Consider the following 17,600-nt stretch of genomic DNA (forward strand, 5'->3'; position numbering starts at 1 on the left):
ATTTATTTTTTTTGGCGGTACGCGGGCCTCTCACTGTTGTGGCCTCTCCCGCTGCGGAGCACAGGGTCTGGACGCGCAGGCCCAGCGGCCATGGCTCACGGGCCCAGCCGCTCTGCGGCATGTGGGATCTTCCCAGACCGGGGCACGAACCCATGTCCCCTGCATCAGCAGGCGGATTCTCAGCCACTGGGCCACCAGGGAAGCCGTTGCACAACTTTTTAATTTTATTGATGAAACAGATCCCCCCCCCCCCAAAAAATGAAGGTTTTTCTCTACCTAAGCACAAGAAGTAAGGCACCTCCTTTTTGAGGGCTACATTGGACAAATTTCTTAGAAAACAAAAGAGAAAAAAAGCAAAAACTGCTTCTGAGTTTTCTAAAATTGTGAAGAGAGCCTCCCACAGTGCACTCTGCTGCGTTCGGCTCTAGAGTGGCTCCAGGCAAAAATGGCTCTGGTGGCATCAGAATCAGTTGAGTTGGGAGATGCCCATAGTATCTCCTTCCCAGGAACTGAAACGCCTTTCTTCTCCACGACCCTTTTGTATTATTTAATCCTTGCATCATTTTTCAAAGTTTAAGGCATCTGAACAACGTTATAAACTTTCCTAAAACCTGAGATTACTCCTTACTCTGCCTGCAGCCTTCCACAGCACCTGCAGGGGGCAGTGTCCCAACCAGAAGTTCAAGAACATGAATGAGTGAACATCCCCAAGGATAAATCAGACAGGAGCACACCTCCCGGTGAAATGGAAAGGTAACTAACTATGACCCAGGACTTCCTCTTGCTAATGTCTGCTCTAAGAGAACAGGTTATGGGACACAGCATTTTAAATTTCAGCATTGTGTTGTGCTTTGCTTCTTGATTTGAGCATTTATTCAAAAAACAGGTTTTACACATCTAAAAAATCTAAGGCTAATAAGTTCAGAAAAATGCTATAAACAGTCATGATTTTGTCCACATGGAAGATAATATTTTGTAATTTATTATCAAAAATACTATAGGATGCTATCCAGCGTATTTTTGGCCTTTTAGCTTTAGTAACAGAATAAGCCGATACTGTCCAAGAATAGTTTACAGTAGATGTTGGAAACAACAGAGAACTTGGAGTCCATTTAAAGGATTCAAAAAATTCTCTAATATGATTCTTGCTACATTTTAGAGCCAGCATTTCTTTCCCCTGTGAAAATGAACCCACGATTTTATAATGTATGCTATTGGGAAAGTATGAATCAATTGATAGACTTTGAAATAAGAACATAAGGAGAAAAACAGTCCACAGTTTTTATTTGATGATGCAAACATATAGTATACTGTATAACTTAGTCTCTGAGATAAGTGCTAATATAACCTACCTTGCCACACTTTCCTTACTTTATTTTAAATATCTGACTTGGATTTCACCCGTAAGGATGGTACTGATAAACCCACTTCTGTGGCTGCAGCAAAAAGGCAGCTTAAGGGATGATTTACCCACATTAAATCTGCTCAGTTTATGAGCCGTAAAAAGAATTAGCCAGGCAAGGTTTTCAACAGAACAGAACAAGAGAGAAAGTGTGTTTAAATTGTTCCTTAAAATACACTAAATATTGGGCTAATTCTAAAAATAAACTTTGATTAAACACCAAACATCAACACATTTTGTTTTCTTTCATTACCTCAGTAAGCCCTGTTTATGTGCTAGGTGCTGTATTAAGAGTTAGAGGTACAGAAGTAAAGACAGTCGCTGCCCAGGAGTTTCTACTTGAGCTGGGAAGAGAGACAAGTAAACAGTGTCCACAGTTGGGTAAGTGCTACGGCAGGATTATGCCTCAAGAGTTTCAGGGACACCTGGAGTCTTAGCCTGGGGATGGAAAGAGGTTGGAGGATTGGAAGGACTTGAAGAAAACAAAACAAGTTGAGGGGACTGGCATTCCAGGAATAGGAGATAGTATGTATGAAGGGAAAAAAAGCTAGAAAAAGTACTGTCAGTTTGAGAAATCAAGTATTGTCATATTCTTTAGCACAAGTGGCAAAATTACTTGTTTTGCTCCAAGTCCTAATTCATAAAACAAATAACTTTTGGAGGGCTTTTAGTTGTTTTAAAATATGATTCCTAAAAAGCATTACTTCTGAGATTAATTTTTATATTTTAGCTTCTGTACTGTATCACTGACGACAGATAAGTTGGGTAGAGAAAAAGACTAAAAGGTATGCAGAGAAGCAGAAGGTAAGAGGAATACAGTGATGAGAAAACTACATAGAGAGAGAGGATGTGGCTTTTAAAGAGATTTACACACACATGGCTATTGAAAGAAGTTAGGCAGTGTCCCCTCGGAAGACTTTCTCTCTCTCTGTCTCTCTCTCCCCCTCCTTCCCTTCCTCCCTTCTCTCTCCCTCTCTCTCTCTTTTTCAAGAAATGCCCAAAGAGATCTAAGAACTTACATGCTGTATGTAGAAACCTACTCCCATTGATGGTAGCTGGGGTAAAACTATTTCTAACCCTCTTCATCTTCTTCTGTCCTCTTCTCCCTGCCCTTCCCCTCACTCCCACCCCAGGCACCAGGGGAAGGGGTTGGCCAACTCAGACATCTGGGGGAAGGAGGAGAAGTTGGGAAGGAGGTGCTAAGGACTAGCTACTGGGAGAGGCAAACTTCTACTTCTGAGATGCATATTCCTTTGTCATCTCAAGTCAGGGAGAAGAAGCAAAACAAGCAAGGATGGGGAGGGAAAAGGCAACACTGGATCTCTATAAGAAAGTGTAAAATTCATTTCTGCTTTGGAAAGGTGGAAAAGACCTTTTGCCCCTTTCTGATAGAGAGCAAGAAGCTTTCGGGCATGATATCTGACTTGAGGCCTTATCTCAAAGAGGGTAAATATGTAATTAGGAATACTGATGCAAAAGTTAACTTTCCAATTCCTCTTATTTTTGTAAGAACAACAACAAGAAAAAACTGAGCACAGGGAATTTGAAGACTTACAGAAGATTTACGTTGTGCCATTGTTTCATTTCTGCCTGACCTGTGATACCCGGTGAATTAAAAGGCCAGTTTTAAATGCACCATGTGGTATTTTTCCGGTCACTCGTATCAGTCAGAGTGGAGAAAATGGAGACGAGTTACTGTTTACTAATTAGAATCCCAGTGATTAAAAAAAAAAAAATTCCAGCAGGAGGAGCTCTAACATGCCTTAGAGTTCAAATTTTAAAAACAAAAAAGTTGAAAGCAAACAGAAAAACAGAGAGGTGGTGTGCCTTGCAAGCTGCCATGTCAGTGAACAAATATGTGACCGAGTCCAATTAAATGCTTAGTGCGAAGCCAAGTGATGATACTGGTGGAGACAGAACGGCCCACATTTTCTCCCTTCCACGAGTCTCCTCGTCCTGATGCAGTTAAACTGGGAACGGATCTGCGGTGTTAGCTCTTACAAAAGAGGGAGCAAAAGGCTGCTTTCTGGGCAAGTCTAGAAGTTATTCTTTTTCTCTTGAAGTGTCATATTGTTGCTAAATGAGTCTTTGATGCCGGCTCAAAAACCGCATTTTAGAATGAAATTTTTCATTGGTGTTCGAAGGCACTACAAAAACTCCTGTATGTTCGTCTCCTTTACTCAGTGGCTTGTTGGGTGTTTTTTTAAAATGAGGGAAATGCTGTGTTTGTAAAAACTGGTGCTAAAAGGGCAAGGAATCATATGTCCCCTGGGCCATGTAAAGAGTCTGCAGAAAGAATCAGAGCTTTCTAACACACTCACATACATCAACTGGAATACAAAAAATTTACTCAGGAAAACAGTGAGAAGTATATGAATTTAACAGTTACCGGATTTTTAGGGTAAGCCTTTCCATTTTGGACAGTGTTGTGGGAGAGGAATAGACGAGTGGGCGTACAGTATGATCAGAATTACTTAACCTGAAGGAAAGTTTCAACCAATCCCTTTTAATCGCTCGCCAACAAGAAGTCAAACTTTTTGTTTTACACCTTAGTGGTATGCCCACGTTTAAAAATTTTATACAAGCTCCTACAGAAAATTTAACTGGACCAATTCAGACCGAAAGTCACTAAATAAAGCGAGTCTAGACGGAAAAATCTATGAAAACCATATGTCTTTTAGGCATCTGGCTTACAAAAACTGCCATCATCTTGGAGAAATAGTTCACAAAATATGCTTTTAGGAAAACACGACTGTAACGACCACGGGAGCTGTGCTTAAGAAGATGGCTGGACTTGGAGAGAGTAAAGCCAGAATGTTTACAAATGAAAGGCTCTCATTTCTACATATATCTGTCTGTAAACATCAGTGAGAGGATGGACAAAGGCAGGTATAATTTATATTTCCACTATTCTAGAAGGGATCAAAAAAGTTTACAGTTTTGTTCCTCCACATCACCACAGAATGTTAGACCAAGGGACCTCAAAGCAACTCTATTCTCACTCACAGAAAACTGTTTTGAATAATGTTGTACATGGATGAGGCCAAAGAACCAGAACATTTTCTTCTGATTATTACCTCATCCTGCTGGCCTGCCAAACACAGCTAGAAGGCAGGTGTCAGACAGAAGTAACCAAAGGAAGACTGTCCTGTATAACTGGGTGTAGGGCCCAACTGACAGACAAGGGGAATCAGAAGGACTGGGGTACAAAGCAGGAGTGCAATGAGAATGCAGTAAAAAGAAATGTCCTAAAACCTTGCCTTGCCGATTTAACATTGCTTTCTGGACTGGAGACAACGGTCAGTGCTACCTTCCTTATTCTAGCTTCATATTTTTGTACCTCAAAATGCACTTTAATAAGTGGTATGAAATCTATAGACAAAAATAGAAAAGTTAACTCTAATGATAAAAATGACATCATTTTGACAGAAACCTGAAGAGTCTCCGGAGACTGTGAAAGTATTTGTAAATTGCAAAGATTCCTTGGGACCATCAAGAATATTTTGCTGAGACTTCTTGCTCTACAGGGAAGGGAACAACACAGTAACAATGGTCATTGGTATGAGTGCCCCATGTGTTGTTCACACACCTAGAAGACTGGATAAACACTATATATCAAATAGAAAAGGTCCCGGGTTGAAGGAGGCGAGTACAGTAAAAAAAAAAAGAGGGAAATCTACAAGGTGGCATCAATCACACACCAAAGTTTTAAGCAAAAGCAAGAAACACGATTTCAACATGTTTATTCAAAGATACGGTGCTTTAAAATGAGTTTTCAAATACTCATTAGTTTTCGAGTATTAAGATGGTAATGGGGTAGAGTGTTTGAAATATTAAAACAAATCAAGCAATCATATCAACAACCCTCATTACAGATCCCTAAACTGAACTGTAGAGCATTTAAGTAGGTTAATCAAATTCTACTGATGAATCACAGGGATTTTTATGGTCCATTAATTTCAGTCCTGAGTATTCTGATACTACTATTGTTAGAGCTAAAACTGTGAGTTTGCTTTCTTTTAAGGGCTATGTACAGTATGGATTTTATTGTGACCTTAGACCCAGATACATGCAGGGAAATTAGTGCAGTGGTTTCTCTAGTTACTAATGTTTCCTTAATTTTCCACCCCAAGAGGCAATAATTAATGTAGAATTGGTCTCACATGAAGTTTTATTATTTTAGTTATTAAAATATTTTCCAATACTACTAAGAAGCAAGAAGAAATTCTAGTTGTTTTAAAAATAAGTAGGCGTTTTCCTCAGTTTTTATAGCTTTCCTCCATGAATGGTGGTCTAAAGGCAAAGCAGTGTGCAGACTTTCTGGCGGAGACCCTTGAACACGAGACTAGGAGATTTATTTGAGGGAAAAACTTCATTCACTTTTAAAACTGGCTTTGAGAGTAATCCTAATACAAAGTTAAAAAAATACACGTGGTACAGAATATATCTTACATAATTATCCATTCCCAAGTGGAATAATTCCATTTTAGGTTCTTGGGCTGCAAAATACCTTGGAAAAGGCTTTCCTGTCTCCTACTCTCATAAAAGGTCTCATTCTAGATGAATGCAAAATTCACTGAAATTTAGATAAGGCTGATCATGAAAATCTGAAACCTAATACAGGTAGTATTTACATGGTGGAGGCAACTGGCATATTTGATTGTAAAATAAGGATTATTTTCCAAATCATATTCAAAGCCACCTGAGGTCTCCTTTCTCTTGGTTTTCAACATTGCCGCAGAAGCTTGGGGATTCACTTGTGGTGGTATATCTAGTTGGTGGTTATCTAGCCTTTAGCTTATTCTCTGTCTCAGTTGGTTCATTAGCCTTTCTACAAAAAACAAAACAAAACAAACAAAAAAAATAGGAAAGGGATGAAGCATATTTCTAAATTTTATATTAACTTGCATATTTACTGGGTTCCCATAATAGCAGCAAGAACAGTATTATCCTGTTTTTCAGTGTTTAAACTAATCCCAATGGGGGAAAATGCTGACGTCACAAAGATTTGGAATTCTCCACGTGTCTGAGCAATTAAAATCAAGAAGGTCTGGCCTTGTCATTGACCATGAATGATTGAGAATTTTGCTATTTGCCATTTTGATTAAGGATTTTTTTCCTGATCCTTGGATGGAATGTGTTCTTTCTAGAATTCATGTGAGCAGATAATTTTGACTGGAAAACAGGAGTGGACATTTCCTGGTGTTCATGGGAATGGTTAAAAAATAATTTCAGAAATTAGAGCACTTGTTATTTGCAGGTTTGCCTATCATGTGGCTCTGACGCCTGAAAAGTAGCCAGAAAGAAAAGAAAGTACTGTGCCATGATGAGGCTGCCTCAGTTCCTTGTGGCTTTGGACTTTGCCCTCTGTAGGAATTCTATTTCTGGTCAGAGTTGCCGTATGATCTAAACTTCACCTAAATCCCGGTAATGTGGCATCAGGACACATGCAGATTCTTGCAAACCCAATGCATTTCCAACACCCCAGCCCCCTGGTCTCCTGCATTTAAAAATACTGGCCAGACCAAAAGTGTAATATTCTTTGGGAAACAGCATTGGGTAAGCCAGGTGGATTTCATTTGGCAACTAAAGGGTGTAAATATGTGTTTTGATTCAGAGGTTCCCCTAGACAATGGTTACAATATGTTGGCTAGAGTAAGCTAAAGGTTTTAACATTGTGCATTTAAAAATTCTATGTTTAAGCAGCAGTAAAGTTATGACAAGCAGACAAAAGCCGTCAAACCCTCAGTTAAATCCTCAGCTCCTTTCTCATTCTGCTGGAGGGAGGCATGTAAAGCACATTCTGAGAGAAAGATGCAGCATTCACATTTTCATGTTTAATTTCCTGGCTATCGGCTAAAGCAGCTCCAGTAAGCTAAATTTCACTTCTAATTTCTCCTCGTAGCTGATAAGTCAGGGAGGAAGAGGCATCCAGCAGCTCATTCTTGGAGTTTGCTGCTTATATAAAATTTAGAGGTGAAAGAGCCATGGATCATGTTGTGCCATGAATCTCTCAAGTCATTGAAAAACATGCCATCTGACCACAACTGCCTGAAAATGAAGATTTTCCCTGTAAAATCATTCTTTTCTTACAGTGAGGGAGACAAAAGAGGGCAGTGATGAAACAGAAGTACTAGCTTGTGTGCGTCTGCAAGACTGTGGGTCTGCTTACACTGGGTAGAATTCTTTTCTCTGAGCTGACATCAACTTATATATAGGAACATTCAGCAGATTCCAACTGGTGACAGTTTGCTGCTGAGTGGCTGCAGGAAGAATAACAATTATTGGCCGTGCGTTTTTCACTGGTCAGTGGCTCTTGTGCCAGACTCCCGTCTTGGCTGTCTTCCTCAATCAGGTGAAACCAGGGGCAGGATTAGGTACCCTGAAACTCAGAAAGGCTTTCCCTACACTGTTGAAGCTTAGCAATTTAGAGTGCCAAACGAGAACAATGACAGAGCTATTTGCTATTCTTGGTCGTGGGACATGGAAGCAGTTGTTCCCTTAACTCAAGGCCAGTTAGCACGGGGCTGGTATGGTATATGCTATATTGTTATATTTACTGCCCTGCTGCCTGTCTGCATTTCTGCTGTTTGTACTTTGCCTCATGCAGATCCTTTCTTATTTTCCGTTTTCTTGTACCCTCCTGCACCATCAGAAGTTTGGAAAAGTGAGATAAGGGGCACATTGAAAACTGAAAGGCAATCTGAAATCTACCTTGACACATCTGCAAAGCTCCCAAATTCCTGGGCTTTGCCTAAACAGACTGCCAGTCATTCTGGACTGTGGCGGGAGGCAGATGTTTGTGTAAAGTAGACTCAAGTTTGCTATACCCAAGAAGGAAACCACCAGGCTAATTTTACTTCCACTTGAACCAGAATGAAACCAAGACCTGAAGAATGAAAACCTTTGACATTAACCATTGATTCACTTCAGTGAATTATTATGTTACAACCAGAATCACTGTGGCATTTGAATGATTTTGATGAAATATCTAATTGTGGGGCTCAGATTAAATTGGACGCTTTTCTTTAGTGAGCATCTTGTGGCCAAATTCCCATTTTCATTACAATATGTTAAGCATCGTGACAACTCATGTTAAACCTGCAACAAATTATTAATTACATTTGGGGTTTCTGTAACTAATTTTGTTACATAGTAGCCTCATGAGATGCCTTAAATATTAAGAGTCAGAAAGAACGCCTCAAAGTTGTTTCTATTCTCAGCAATTATACTTTGTAAAAATCCTTGCTTGACTTTTAAATCCAGTTGCTAAATATAAAAACTGTTCCCTGAAAAATCAGAACACCTAATCATATTTTTATTTGTTTGTTCTTTAAAGGAGAAGGATGTCGAGGAAAATAGAAAGCTCATGGCTGAAATCAGAAATCACAAGATGAATTCATCACTTGTCCAAAGACACTCAGCTGCTAAAAGAAGTCGTACTCTTAGAGGGCTGTTGAGGAGGAAGTAAGTCAGGGTGTTTCCAGTACATGACTGCTGGGGAGTCAGACAGGCTAGTCCCACAAGTCGCTTAACTGTCCGTGAACCCTGAGCCCACAACTTCAAGGCTCGGCAGCTTCGTCCTTCATGGCACCAAACCTTGATATTAGGGATGCAAAGACACACTCATAAGAATCATGGGTTTGCTCTTACTCAAAATTCGGGGGACTGGCTGAAAACAAAACAGGGAGACCTTATCTCTAGGTGAAAGGGATTCTGTGTTAACTGTCAATTAAATCAACATATAAAATACGTAAAAGAGATATGGTACAGAAGAGCATCAGGGTCAAACATTTAAAACCAGATTAAGCTAAACTGTAGAGAACCAAATGGCTTTTACCTCTGTAAAAAAAAGAACATGAGTGCATGGATTGTCTCTTCACGTAGAGAAACTGATGTACCTTTTGCCATGATTGGTTGAGTAGTAAATTACTGAGAATGTGGGGCTGTGATGAGACTCTCAAAGTGTGCATGTAAAGTCAGGGAAACTTCGTAAGTCATGGAAGGAGCGTAAGTGGGAGGCCCTGGGATAATCTCTTGATGCTATTCCAGGGTTGTCTCTGCAGTGCAGGGACCCCAGTTTCACCATGGGCCTCACCAGAGAGTCTTTCTGTGGAGCATTTCTTGGTTTCCATGCTGTGTTTCTGTCATGTGAATGAGCTGGAGTAAAAGCTAAGTCCTTTCCTCTGATTCACTTTTGTCATTTTTAAAAGACACCATCAGACTTGGTGACAGGGGTGGTTAAAAGAAAGGACTTCTATTTTTCAAAAAAAAAATTTTTTTTAAATAGAAGACTGGATGATGAGGTAAATGAAGTTTGCTTTTCCTTGGATAGAGACCCTTCCTCCTACCCTTATCCCCTTTTGACCGTTGCAAAATAGCCTAGTCCAAGGAAAGGGGAGAAGACAAATGAGTGAAATAATGCCAGAGTCGGCTGTTGCCAGGAAAAACACACTCTGATTCAGTTAATTTGTTCTGTTAATGTCAAAGGCTGTGATTCCCAATTAGCTAATTTTAAGAAGCTGTAACCGAAAATAGCTACATCAGCCCTAAAGTTAGTGTTTGGTGAAGATTAGGATCTTCAAGTAAGAGAATAGGGCCCCTAAAGAGGTACTGATGTCTGTTTAAGATCATGTTGCTCAACAAGGACACGACTGGCTGGGATTTTCCAACTGGGTTTCAGACGCTTCAGAGAAGTTGATAGAGGTGAGAGGGGAGGGGACACACCAAACATTCCGGCAACAGAGAATGTTCCACAAATCAGATTTGCGTAGTTAACTTTCTAATGGCAGAAGCATACATGCTGGTGAGGCTCTTTGGGATAGAGATGCTCCCCTAGTTCAGGAGGAGTTAATTAAAACAGGCATGTAGTTTGCAATATTTCTAGCCCTCACTGAAAATCTCCGTGCACATAAACCAGAGCAGCTTGAGCAGCTGAGAAAAACTGGGCCAAAAACCACTCCACCAGCCTCTCTCCTTCCTCGTCCTTTACATTGGAATGGAAAGATAGAAAAATCATCATTTTTTTTCTAAAAAGCAGAACACTCATGGTTTCTGTACAATTGCAGGTGCTTTCATTACATCTGAATAGGGTTATGATAAATCTACGCTCTTAAAAGTGAAGATCACAACTTGCTAATGAAATCACAAATTATCCAGAAGAAAACTGTGCACAGGCACACGCTGAGTGGCAGAATCTTTTGCCTCTAAAAGTTCAGTTTTTGCCTTTGTAATATTAAAGCCCAGCAGGGAGCCGGCAGGACACTGCTTGTGCTGTCTTGTCACGTTATGAGTTTCTGGTTTCAGATAAAAGGGGAGAAAGGGCCTTTAAGAAAGCAAAAAACTGGAGAAAAAATTAAACTTCCTTCTCGGAAACCTAAGCGTTGTTTTTCTGGAGATGATGGATAATGGTATTTCGAGTTATTTTAGTTTTTAATAGAGAAAATGGAGGCAAGTCATGGAGGGAAAGAGAGTATATAAATAAATAGAACAAGGTGAAGTTTCAACAAGAGCTTCCCTCAACTTTTTCTTTCTTTCTTTCTATCTTTGTCTCTCTTTCCTTTTCTCTCTTTCTTTTTTTGAAATCTTAAACCCTATTTCTGGCTTGCATTTGGTAGGATTCCTGCCCTGGCTTTTATTAAAAACAGACTTTACGTGGTCAGAATTCTCCATCTAAAGCTAAATTTTAATAGGCATAAGGATTCTAACAAAGTCTTTCTTGCTCTCTCTCAGGTGACCCCCCCTCGTCCCCCCAAGGATTTCCCTCCCAGTGCGCTGAACTGGCGCTGAAACTGGAAGGCTCAGCAAAAACCACCAATTTTCCTTTTTTACTCTGAACCCTCATTTCTGTTTTACTTTTGAGACTCTTTGCAAGGTCAGATCAAGTTAAGTCTGGCTCTAACCTGAGAATACTCCAGAAATTTTGAATAACACGCTGTTGTCCTATAAATTCCCCAAAGCAGGTGCCTGAAACCTGGCAGTTTCCCTTCTCCAGCAGAGGCTCCAGAGCCCGATTCCTGCTGCCTACCTTGTGTGTGTGTGAGCTGGGAAATACCAAGGGCGACTCCACCCGGCTTAACAAATCAATTTAGCATTCAACAGTTATCTCTGAAGGGTACTGGCAAGCCAGCTTATCTGAAACCCAGAGGTAAAGCAGCCAAGCGAGCAGGCAAAGACATGCACTTTCATTCTCGAAGACAGGCGCCACCAGGTTGCTCTAGTTCCTTCTTATAGCTAAACAGACAAAATAGCCCACTTTAAGGCTCCTGTATGGGACTCCCGTCTTCCCATGCTTAACACCCCTCCACCCCGCCCCACCAATGGCCTCCACACCTTCTTGGCACAACTGCAGACCCTTTCCCAGTCAGTTTTAAGTTTCCTAAAACAATAATTTAATCTTGTGTGTGGTGAGGCTCAATGCTGACCTTTATGCTTGTTTACATGGAAGGGACAGTCTTTTGAATACTGCAGTGCAGTGGTTCTCCAGGGGAGGGTCCTCAAGCCTTCTCAACCCTAACCCTAACCTCTCCCCGCATCCCCCCACCCCACCCCCCCGCCTCTCTCCCAGCCGCCAGTGGCAATGTCTGGAGACATTCTTAGTGGTCACAACTGAGGGAGTGCAGCCGACATCCACTAGGTAGATGCCAGGATGCTGCTGGACATCCTAAAACGCATAGCACAATGTCCACAACAAAAATGTCAGTAGTGTTGAGGTGGAGAAACCCCGACATGGTTAGGAGACTGCTTGGGATTAAAGGCCAGCTCGATTCGGGCCTGGCTGAGCAGCCTTGGGCAAGTTGCTTAACCTCTGTGCCTCGTCTGTAAAATAGATAATAACCTATCTCATGGGGTTGCTGTGAGCATTAAACAAAAATGTACCTGCAAAGGTCTTAGGACAGTGCCTATAATACATTCAGAGCTCAATAAATACTACCTGTTGTTACTATTATTACCAGAAATTCAGCTCAGTTCCAAATAAATTATAAGCCAAACCTATTGAGGTTAGAAAAAAAAAATACATAGGTTTGAGAGTACATATATCCTCTTTGATGGGGACCAAAATTATGATGGCAGTAACAACCACAGTGCTTTACAGTTTGTGAGACTCTTTCAAATACCTTGTCTCATATGATTTGGGCCACATCCTTGTTATATCTTTATTTCATAGATGAGGAACTCCTGGCTCAGTTAGATGAGTGGCCCAAGGCCTGTGGCAAACCAGGTCTTCTGATTGCACATCTTCTATTCCCCCTACACTTCCCTTTGTTTAGTGGGTTAAGATGCCCCTTCTTCTCTTCATTATACCCAACAGCCTGAAGATCAAAATAGATGTAAGTACTGAAATCAGAGGGTGAGGTGACTCAGGCTTCATGGGTGGGCAGAACTCACTTCTCTTTTTATGGTACCTGCATAGTAAGGTTTTTCTTCATGGAGTATACAAATATTTTAACCCTCTGAATTGAACTTCTAAAAAACTAACTTTCTGTATGGGCTATTTTCTTTCATTTTTAAATTTCTGATGTTGAGGGAAAAAACCCTAATTCCCTCTATTTTCAAAATCTCTAATTAGTATATTGACCATAAATGTATGAAGGTTAGAATATAGCTTCAACTATATGTATACATATTTCAAGTCCTACTTATTTATTAGCTATTCTGTTTCACAGTTAAGCCTGACAATCTGCTTACAAATGCCAAATGTATTATTCAAATGTACAATGTTCTATCTTATATGTGATCAGTGACTGCACACAGCAATTATATGTCTGTATTAAAATTTCTATGCATAGCTTTTTAAAAAACAATCACAGATTAACCAGCCAGATTTTTACTCAGCCTACATTAAAGTTAATAATATTGGGTTTAAGGGTCAAAGTTCAGAGGGCAGATGGATAATATTCCTTGAAGTCAGTGGTTTTCTAGAATTCCTCTGGTAATAGAGAAGGCCAGGCCTTAGCTGGTGATGCTCTTGTGACCTAGGGAGCACACAGCTTGCAGCAACCCAGCCACGACTCTTTCATTTCAAAGGTCTCCGTCAAATTCTACAACCAGCTGCCAAAACGTCATTCATCTGGACCCAGGTTTCTTTGGTCCCATTTAGTTTGTGCCAGTTGAGAAAGGAGAGGTTTAGGCCATATACTGGTTTCTAAATGGTGTCACAGGCTCAGCAATCTTCCCATGATCCCCCTTCCGGAGGGAAAGCTGAAAACGTGTATGACAGAATCTTTACCATTTTCTTTTCCAAATCAATTTTGTCTGTCAGGCTATGAGAAGAGAACCGATGAGCATGGCCCTGCTCTCGGCCTCGCGCAGAACACTCACCTTGGGACGCTCGGAGGGGCCCTGGTGGGCCGAGACGGAACCTGTGGAGGCGCCCCGAACGAGTCGCTGCTGTTGGGGAAAGGAGGCAATGGGCCAGGCCGGAAGGGCACTGGAGGCGCTGCCGAGTGGGGTCCCGGGGAGGGGATGGCGGGTGCGGGCCCGCGGCCGGACGTGGGCCGCGGGAGGGGCGCGCTCAGCGTCGGTCTCCGCTGGGTGGGGCTTGGAGGCGGGGACCTGGGGGCAGAGACCGACAGCAGTTTGCCCATCCTCCTCTCCGTTGGAATTCATCCTTAAAAAATATTTTATAACTGCTTTTTAAAAAGTATTTTCTGACTAACTCAGACACGTGTTAGGGATGTTAAACGGTAATAGAAGGGTAAATAGTGAAAAGAAAGTTTCCCTCCTCTCCCCCCTTGCTCTGTGGAGACAACCAACATCTTTTCCCGGGTATCCTTTTTAACTATATTCTACAATATCTTCTCTCTCTCTCTCTCTCTCTCTCTCTATATATATATATATATCTATATATATATACATACATTGCTTTTTTGTACACAATGTTCTACAACTTAACATTTTTTTTTAAAGCTTCACATTAACTGGCCTGTGTTTTCATTCCACTACTTAAAGAACTTACTCTTTTTAATGGCTGTATAACGTTCCAATGTAAGGATATATTGTGCTTGATTTTTTTTTAAGTGCAAAGTTTTTTTTTAAATTATGTGTAACACAGTTATTTAAGTCAATAAATTTTTAAGGAATTTCACATGTTCTGATTCTTTCCACTGCCAATCACCTTAGTTCCTCCAAACTCATAATCTTCAAGATAAAATAGCCCTTTCAAAAAGAAGTTATCATGTAAGTCAGCCCACAATTCTTTTAGTTAGGCTTCTTTGATCTCCAATGAAATATGGACACACTTCAAAATTCCCCACCTGTAATCTTTAGGATCCAATTTCCTCAAGCGATTTACTTTAGGACCATGTTTAGGGTCAGGAGATGGATCTGCCCGGTTCTGAATTTGACACGCTCTAAAAATGTACTAGGTTCAAATCATATTCACTCCTAAGCCATCACACCCTAGAACAGTACAGATCATTGGGATATGCCAATACCTAAGATAAAAAGTTTGTTAGGCTTTTCATAGTTTACTTGGCAGCTCTGTCCTGTAGTTCTTTCCCACAGATCTAACAAGTAGTTCTATAAGCAAAGGAAACCACACAGTTAATCTATGAGGCGTTTCCAACGATTTTGTGCTTGATTTTGAAAGCGGTTGGGATCATCTGACCTTCTCTCTCGCTCCTGGACTTAAATATCTTTTTTCCTCTTTTTTCTTTAGGTTCATACTGGTTTAGGGAAGCACATTCAGAAAATGACACTGGACAAGCTGGGAGGCCTCCGGTGATGTGGAGCCATCTTCCTACCTGCGGGAATGCTGGATCCAGGAGTCGTCCACTGGCGGCGGTGCGGGCGTGAACGTCGTGGATGTGTTGATGTCACCGATGACCACGAGGGCTTCTTTAAGGGCTTGGTACATTCGAAGCATCTCATCCCGGCGCTGAGCCTGTTCCGCAGATTCCTCCATCAGAGTATTTTGGTCCTCTGAAGAATATAACTGTGCTAGGAGCTCAGAATTTATGAAATCTTTAACCTGCCAGGTCACCACAGAAAAGTAAAAAATGGGAATGAATGAGTGACTGAATGATAAACTGGTTCATAGCCTGTGGACAAAGGCCACAAAAGTCCACTCTGGGAAAAGGGATGCATTGTGCATCTATTTACGCTTATTTTCTTCATTATCCTTCCAATGCCAATAATAGTTTTCCTCTCAGTTTTATGGCTGTTGACAGTAAAGAAAAACATAGATTAGTTGAAAAGAGGGCCAAACCTCACCATCGCCAGAACAGGGCCTGTTGGCTGTACAAGCATTTCTGCAATGTTGTCTGAGGCTGCTTGGCTTATATATAGACAAGGGAAGGTACCAGGAGATAAGCAGTGGTATTTTCAACAGGAAACAATGACACACAGAAACCTATGTAATAACACAAGTTATTCCTTCCTTGGTATTCCCAGCCCTTTACCTAGCTTTTACCAAAATCACTGGAATACTATTAAGACCCCAGGTTTCAGTGTTGTTTCAAAAGTGGAATTAGCACCAATAAGTGAGTATTTATTAAATACAGAATTGTATATAATTATGCAAGTTGATTTACAAAAAAAAAGTGATATATTCTCTGCTTTCTAGAGCTTAACAGTGATGAGGACTGACATAAGGTTCCATAGTTAACAGATATATGAAAACAAACTAAAATATGAAAAATTCGTATGAGTCTTAGGGGAGGGGCATTTTGTGGCAGGATGAGAATGGAGAGGATGCATATATTGTGTAGCCCTGAGGGAGAGAGAACCAATCATTATATTTCATCAAGTCTAAGGCACCACTGATTTTAAGACACACCAGTCTTTTATGTGCCACTAAGAAAGAAAAAACACCGTCAACTAAACTACAACAGAATGCCAAGATGTCATTGAGTGTAACATGCATCTTCATGTTAGAAATGTTAAATGTGAAAAAAGTGAATGTGAGAATCAATGAAATCCAATGTGCCTTTACAAGTTATCTGATTTAAATTCTCACTGCATACTTATGAAATGTATATTATTATCCCAGTTTACAGATGAAGGAACTGAATGGACTTCAGAGAGTTTAAGTAACTTGCCCAAAGTCACACATTAAGTTGAACCCCAAATCTTCTGACTTGAAGCCCAGTGCTCTTTCCATTAACCCCCTTGCCTAACTTTGAGTGCTTAGAAAAGATAATTTATGTTTAAGCATCATTATTTTAGTGTGGTGCACATGTATGCCAATTAACTTAAGCCTAGAAAAATAAAGCAACTTGGATTTTTCAGTTTCTCTGTTAAATGAGAAAGCTAGTGCTTATCTAGAGTCACTGGCTCTAAGAAAGGCCAAAGTCCAGTATATTTAATTGTTACTAATTCAGGCAGACAACAGAACACCTGTCAGATGCTCAAAATTCCTGGGTTGTAGTTACATTTGTAACTCAGAGATGACAAGACTCTAAAACACATAGCTTCACTATTTTTTAAAGGTATCAAACCATGTAGATAATTCTACTAATCCGAAAATTCAGCTAAATCACAGCTTTGTTGTGGTGAAATAAAAAGTGTTCTCTGCACATATTCTGTAAACCAGGAGTGATTTAAATGTGGAAGCAATCTAATACACAAGATGTATTTGGGCAACTGTCTGGTGGAAGGGAAGGTTTATGTGTGATAGCTGTGGAAGGTAAATTTGGCCAGATAACCCTGGGCCAGGTGTCAAGGCCTTGAATATCAAGGAAAAGTGCTTGAACTTTATCCACTTGGCAATGGGAAGCCATGGAAGGCTTTTAAAACAAGTAAGTGAAATAATAAAAGAGAGTTTTAGGAAAATCAATCTGGCTGTGATTGGAAAATAATTTGCAAGTGTGGTAGTAGAGATAAATCTGTCAGAAGGCCATTGCAGATCATTTATGAGATGATAAGGGTTTAATTTAGTAAGTGGCATAGAAAATATGGGCAGATATAAATGACATTATAAAGGAAAAACCAACAGGACTTGGTGCTGTTTGGATGTGAAGGGCAACAAAGAAAGGAACAAAGACACCTCAAGCATTGAGGTTTGGGTGAGGGGAAGTCAAAGAAAGTCAGATTTAGAGAAGATAGTAAATTTGGCTTAAGAAATACTTCATTCCCCTCCTTGAAGATTTATTTACTGCCAGACACACTTGCAGGTACCCAAGGAGTCATGCACGCTTGCACAAATCTTCCACTGTGAGGTGTGTGTATCCACTTGGAGAGATGATGCAACTCCAAA

The 17,600-nt window shown here is 40.5% G+C and overlaps 1 protein-coding gene, 1 long non-coding RNA gene and 1 other non-coding gene across 14 annotated transcripts in view; 1 reads left to right on the forward strand and 2 right to left on the reverse strand.

Moving 5' to 3' along the window:
• DNM3 (dynamin 3) overlaps positions 1-17,600 on the reverse strand; it is a 570,492-nt gene that overhangs the window by 16,105 nt on the left and 536,787 nt on the right. For 4 of the 12 annotated variants that reach the window (XM_073804413.1, XM_033855153.2, XM_073804417.1 and 1 more), the window contains 2 exons: positions 15,148-15,374; positions 13,724-13,957 (listed from right to left, as the gene is read on the reverse strand). In XM_073804413.1, the coding sequence (XP_073660514.1) occupies positions 13,724-13,957; positions 15,148-15,374 (461 nt within the window). Of the gene's footprint in view, positions 1-5,509; positions 9,002-13,723; positions 14,013-15,147; positions 15,375-17,600 lie in introns of those variants that run through there. The other 8 variants (XM_073804399.1, XM_073804406.1, XM_073804407.1 and 5 more) reach the window with 6 other exon arrangements.
• On the forward strand, positions 717-8,756 carry LOC141278610 (uncharacterized). The gene is made up of 3 exons (XR_012331588.1): positions 717-753; positions 1,682-1,783; positions 8,742-8,756. It is a non-coding gene; the product is annotated as an uncharacterized lncRNA (long non-coding RNA).
• Positions 14,883-15,017, reverse strand: LOC117309960 (small nucleolar RNA SNORA18). The gene has a single exon (XR_004524230.1). It is a non-coding gene; the product is annotated as a small nucleolar RNA SNORA18 (small nucleolar RNA).

This window comes from Tursiops truncatus, chromosome 1 (assembly GCF_011762595.2).
Source record: "Tursiops truncatus isolate mTurTru1 chromosome 1, mTurTru1.mat.Y, whole genome shotgun sequence".
Classification (NCBI taxonomy): domain Eukaryota; kingdom Metazoa; phylum Chordata; class Mammalia; order Artiodactyla; family Delphinidae; genus Tursiops; species Tursiops truncatus.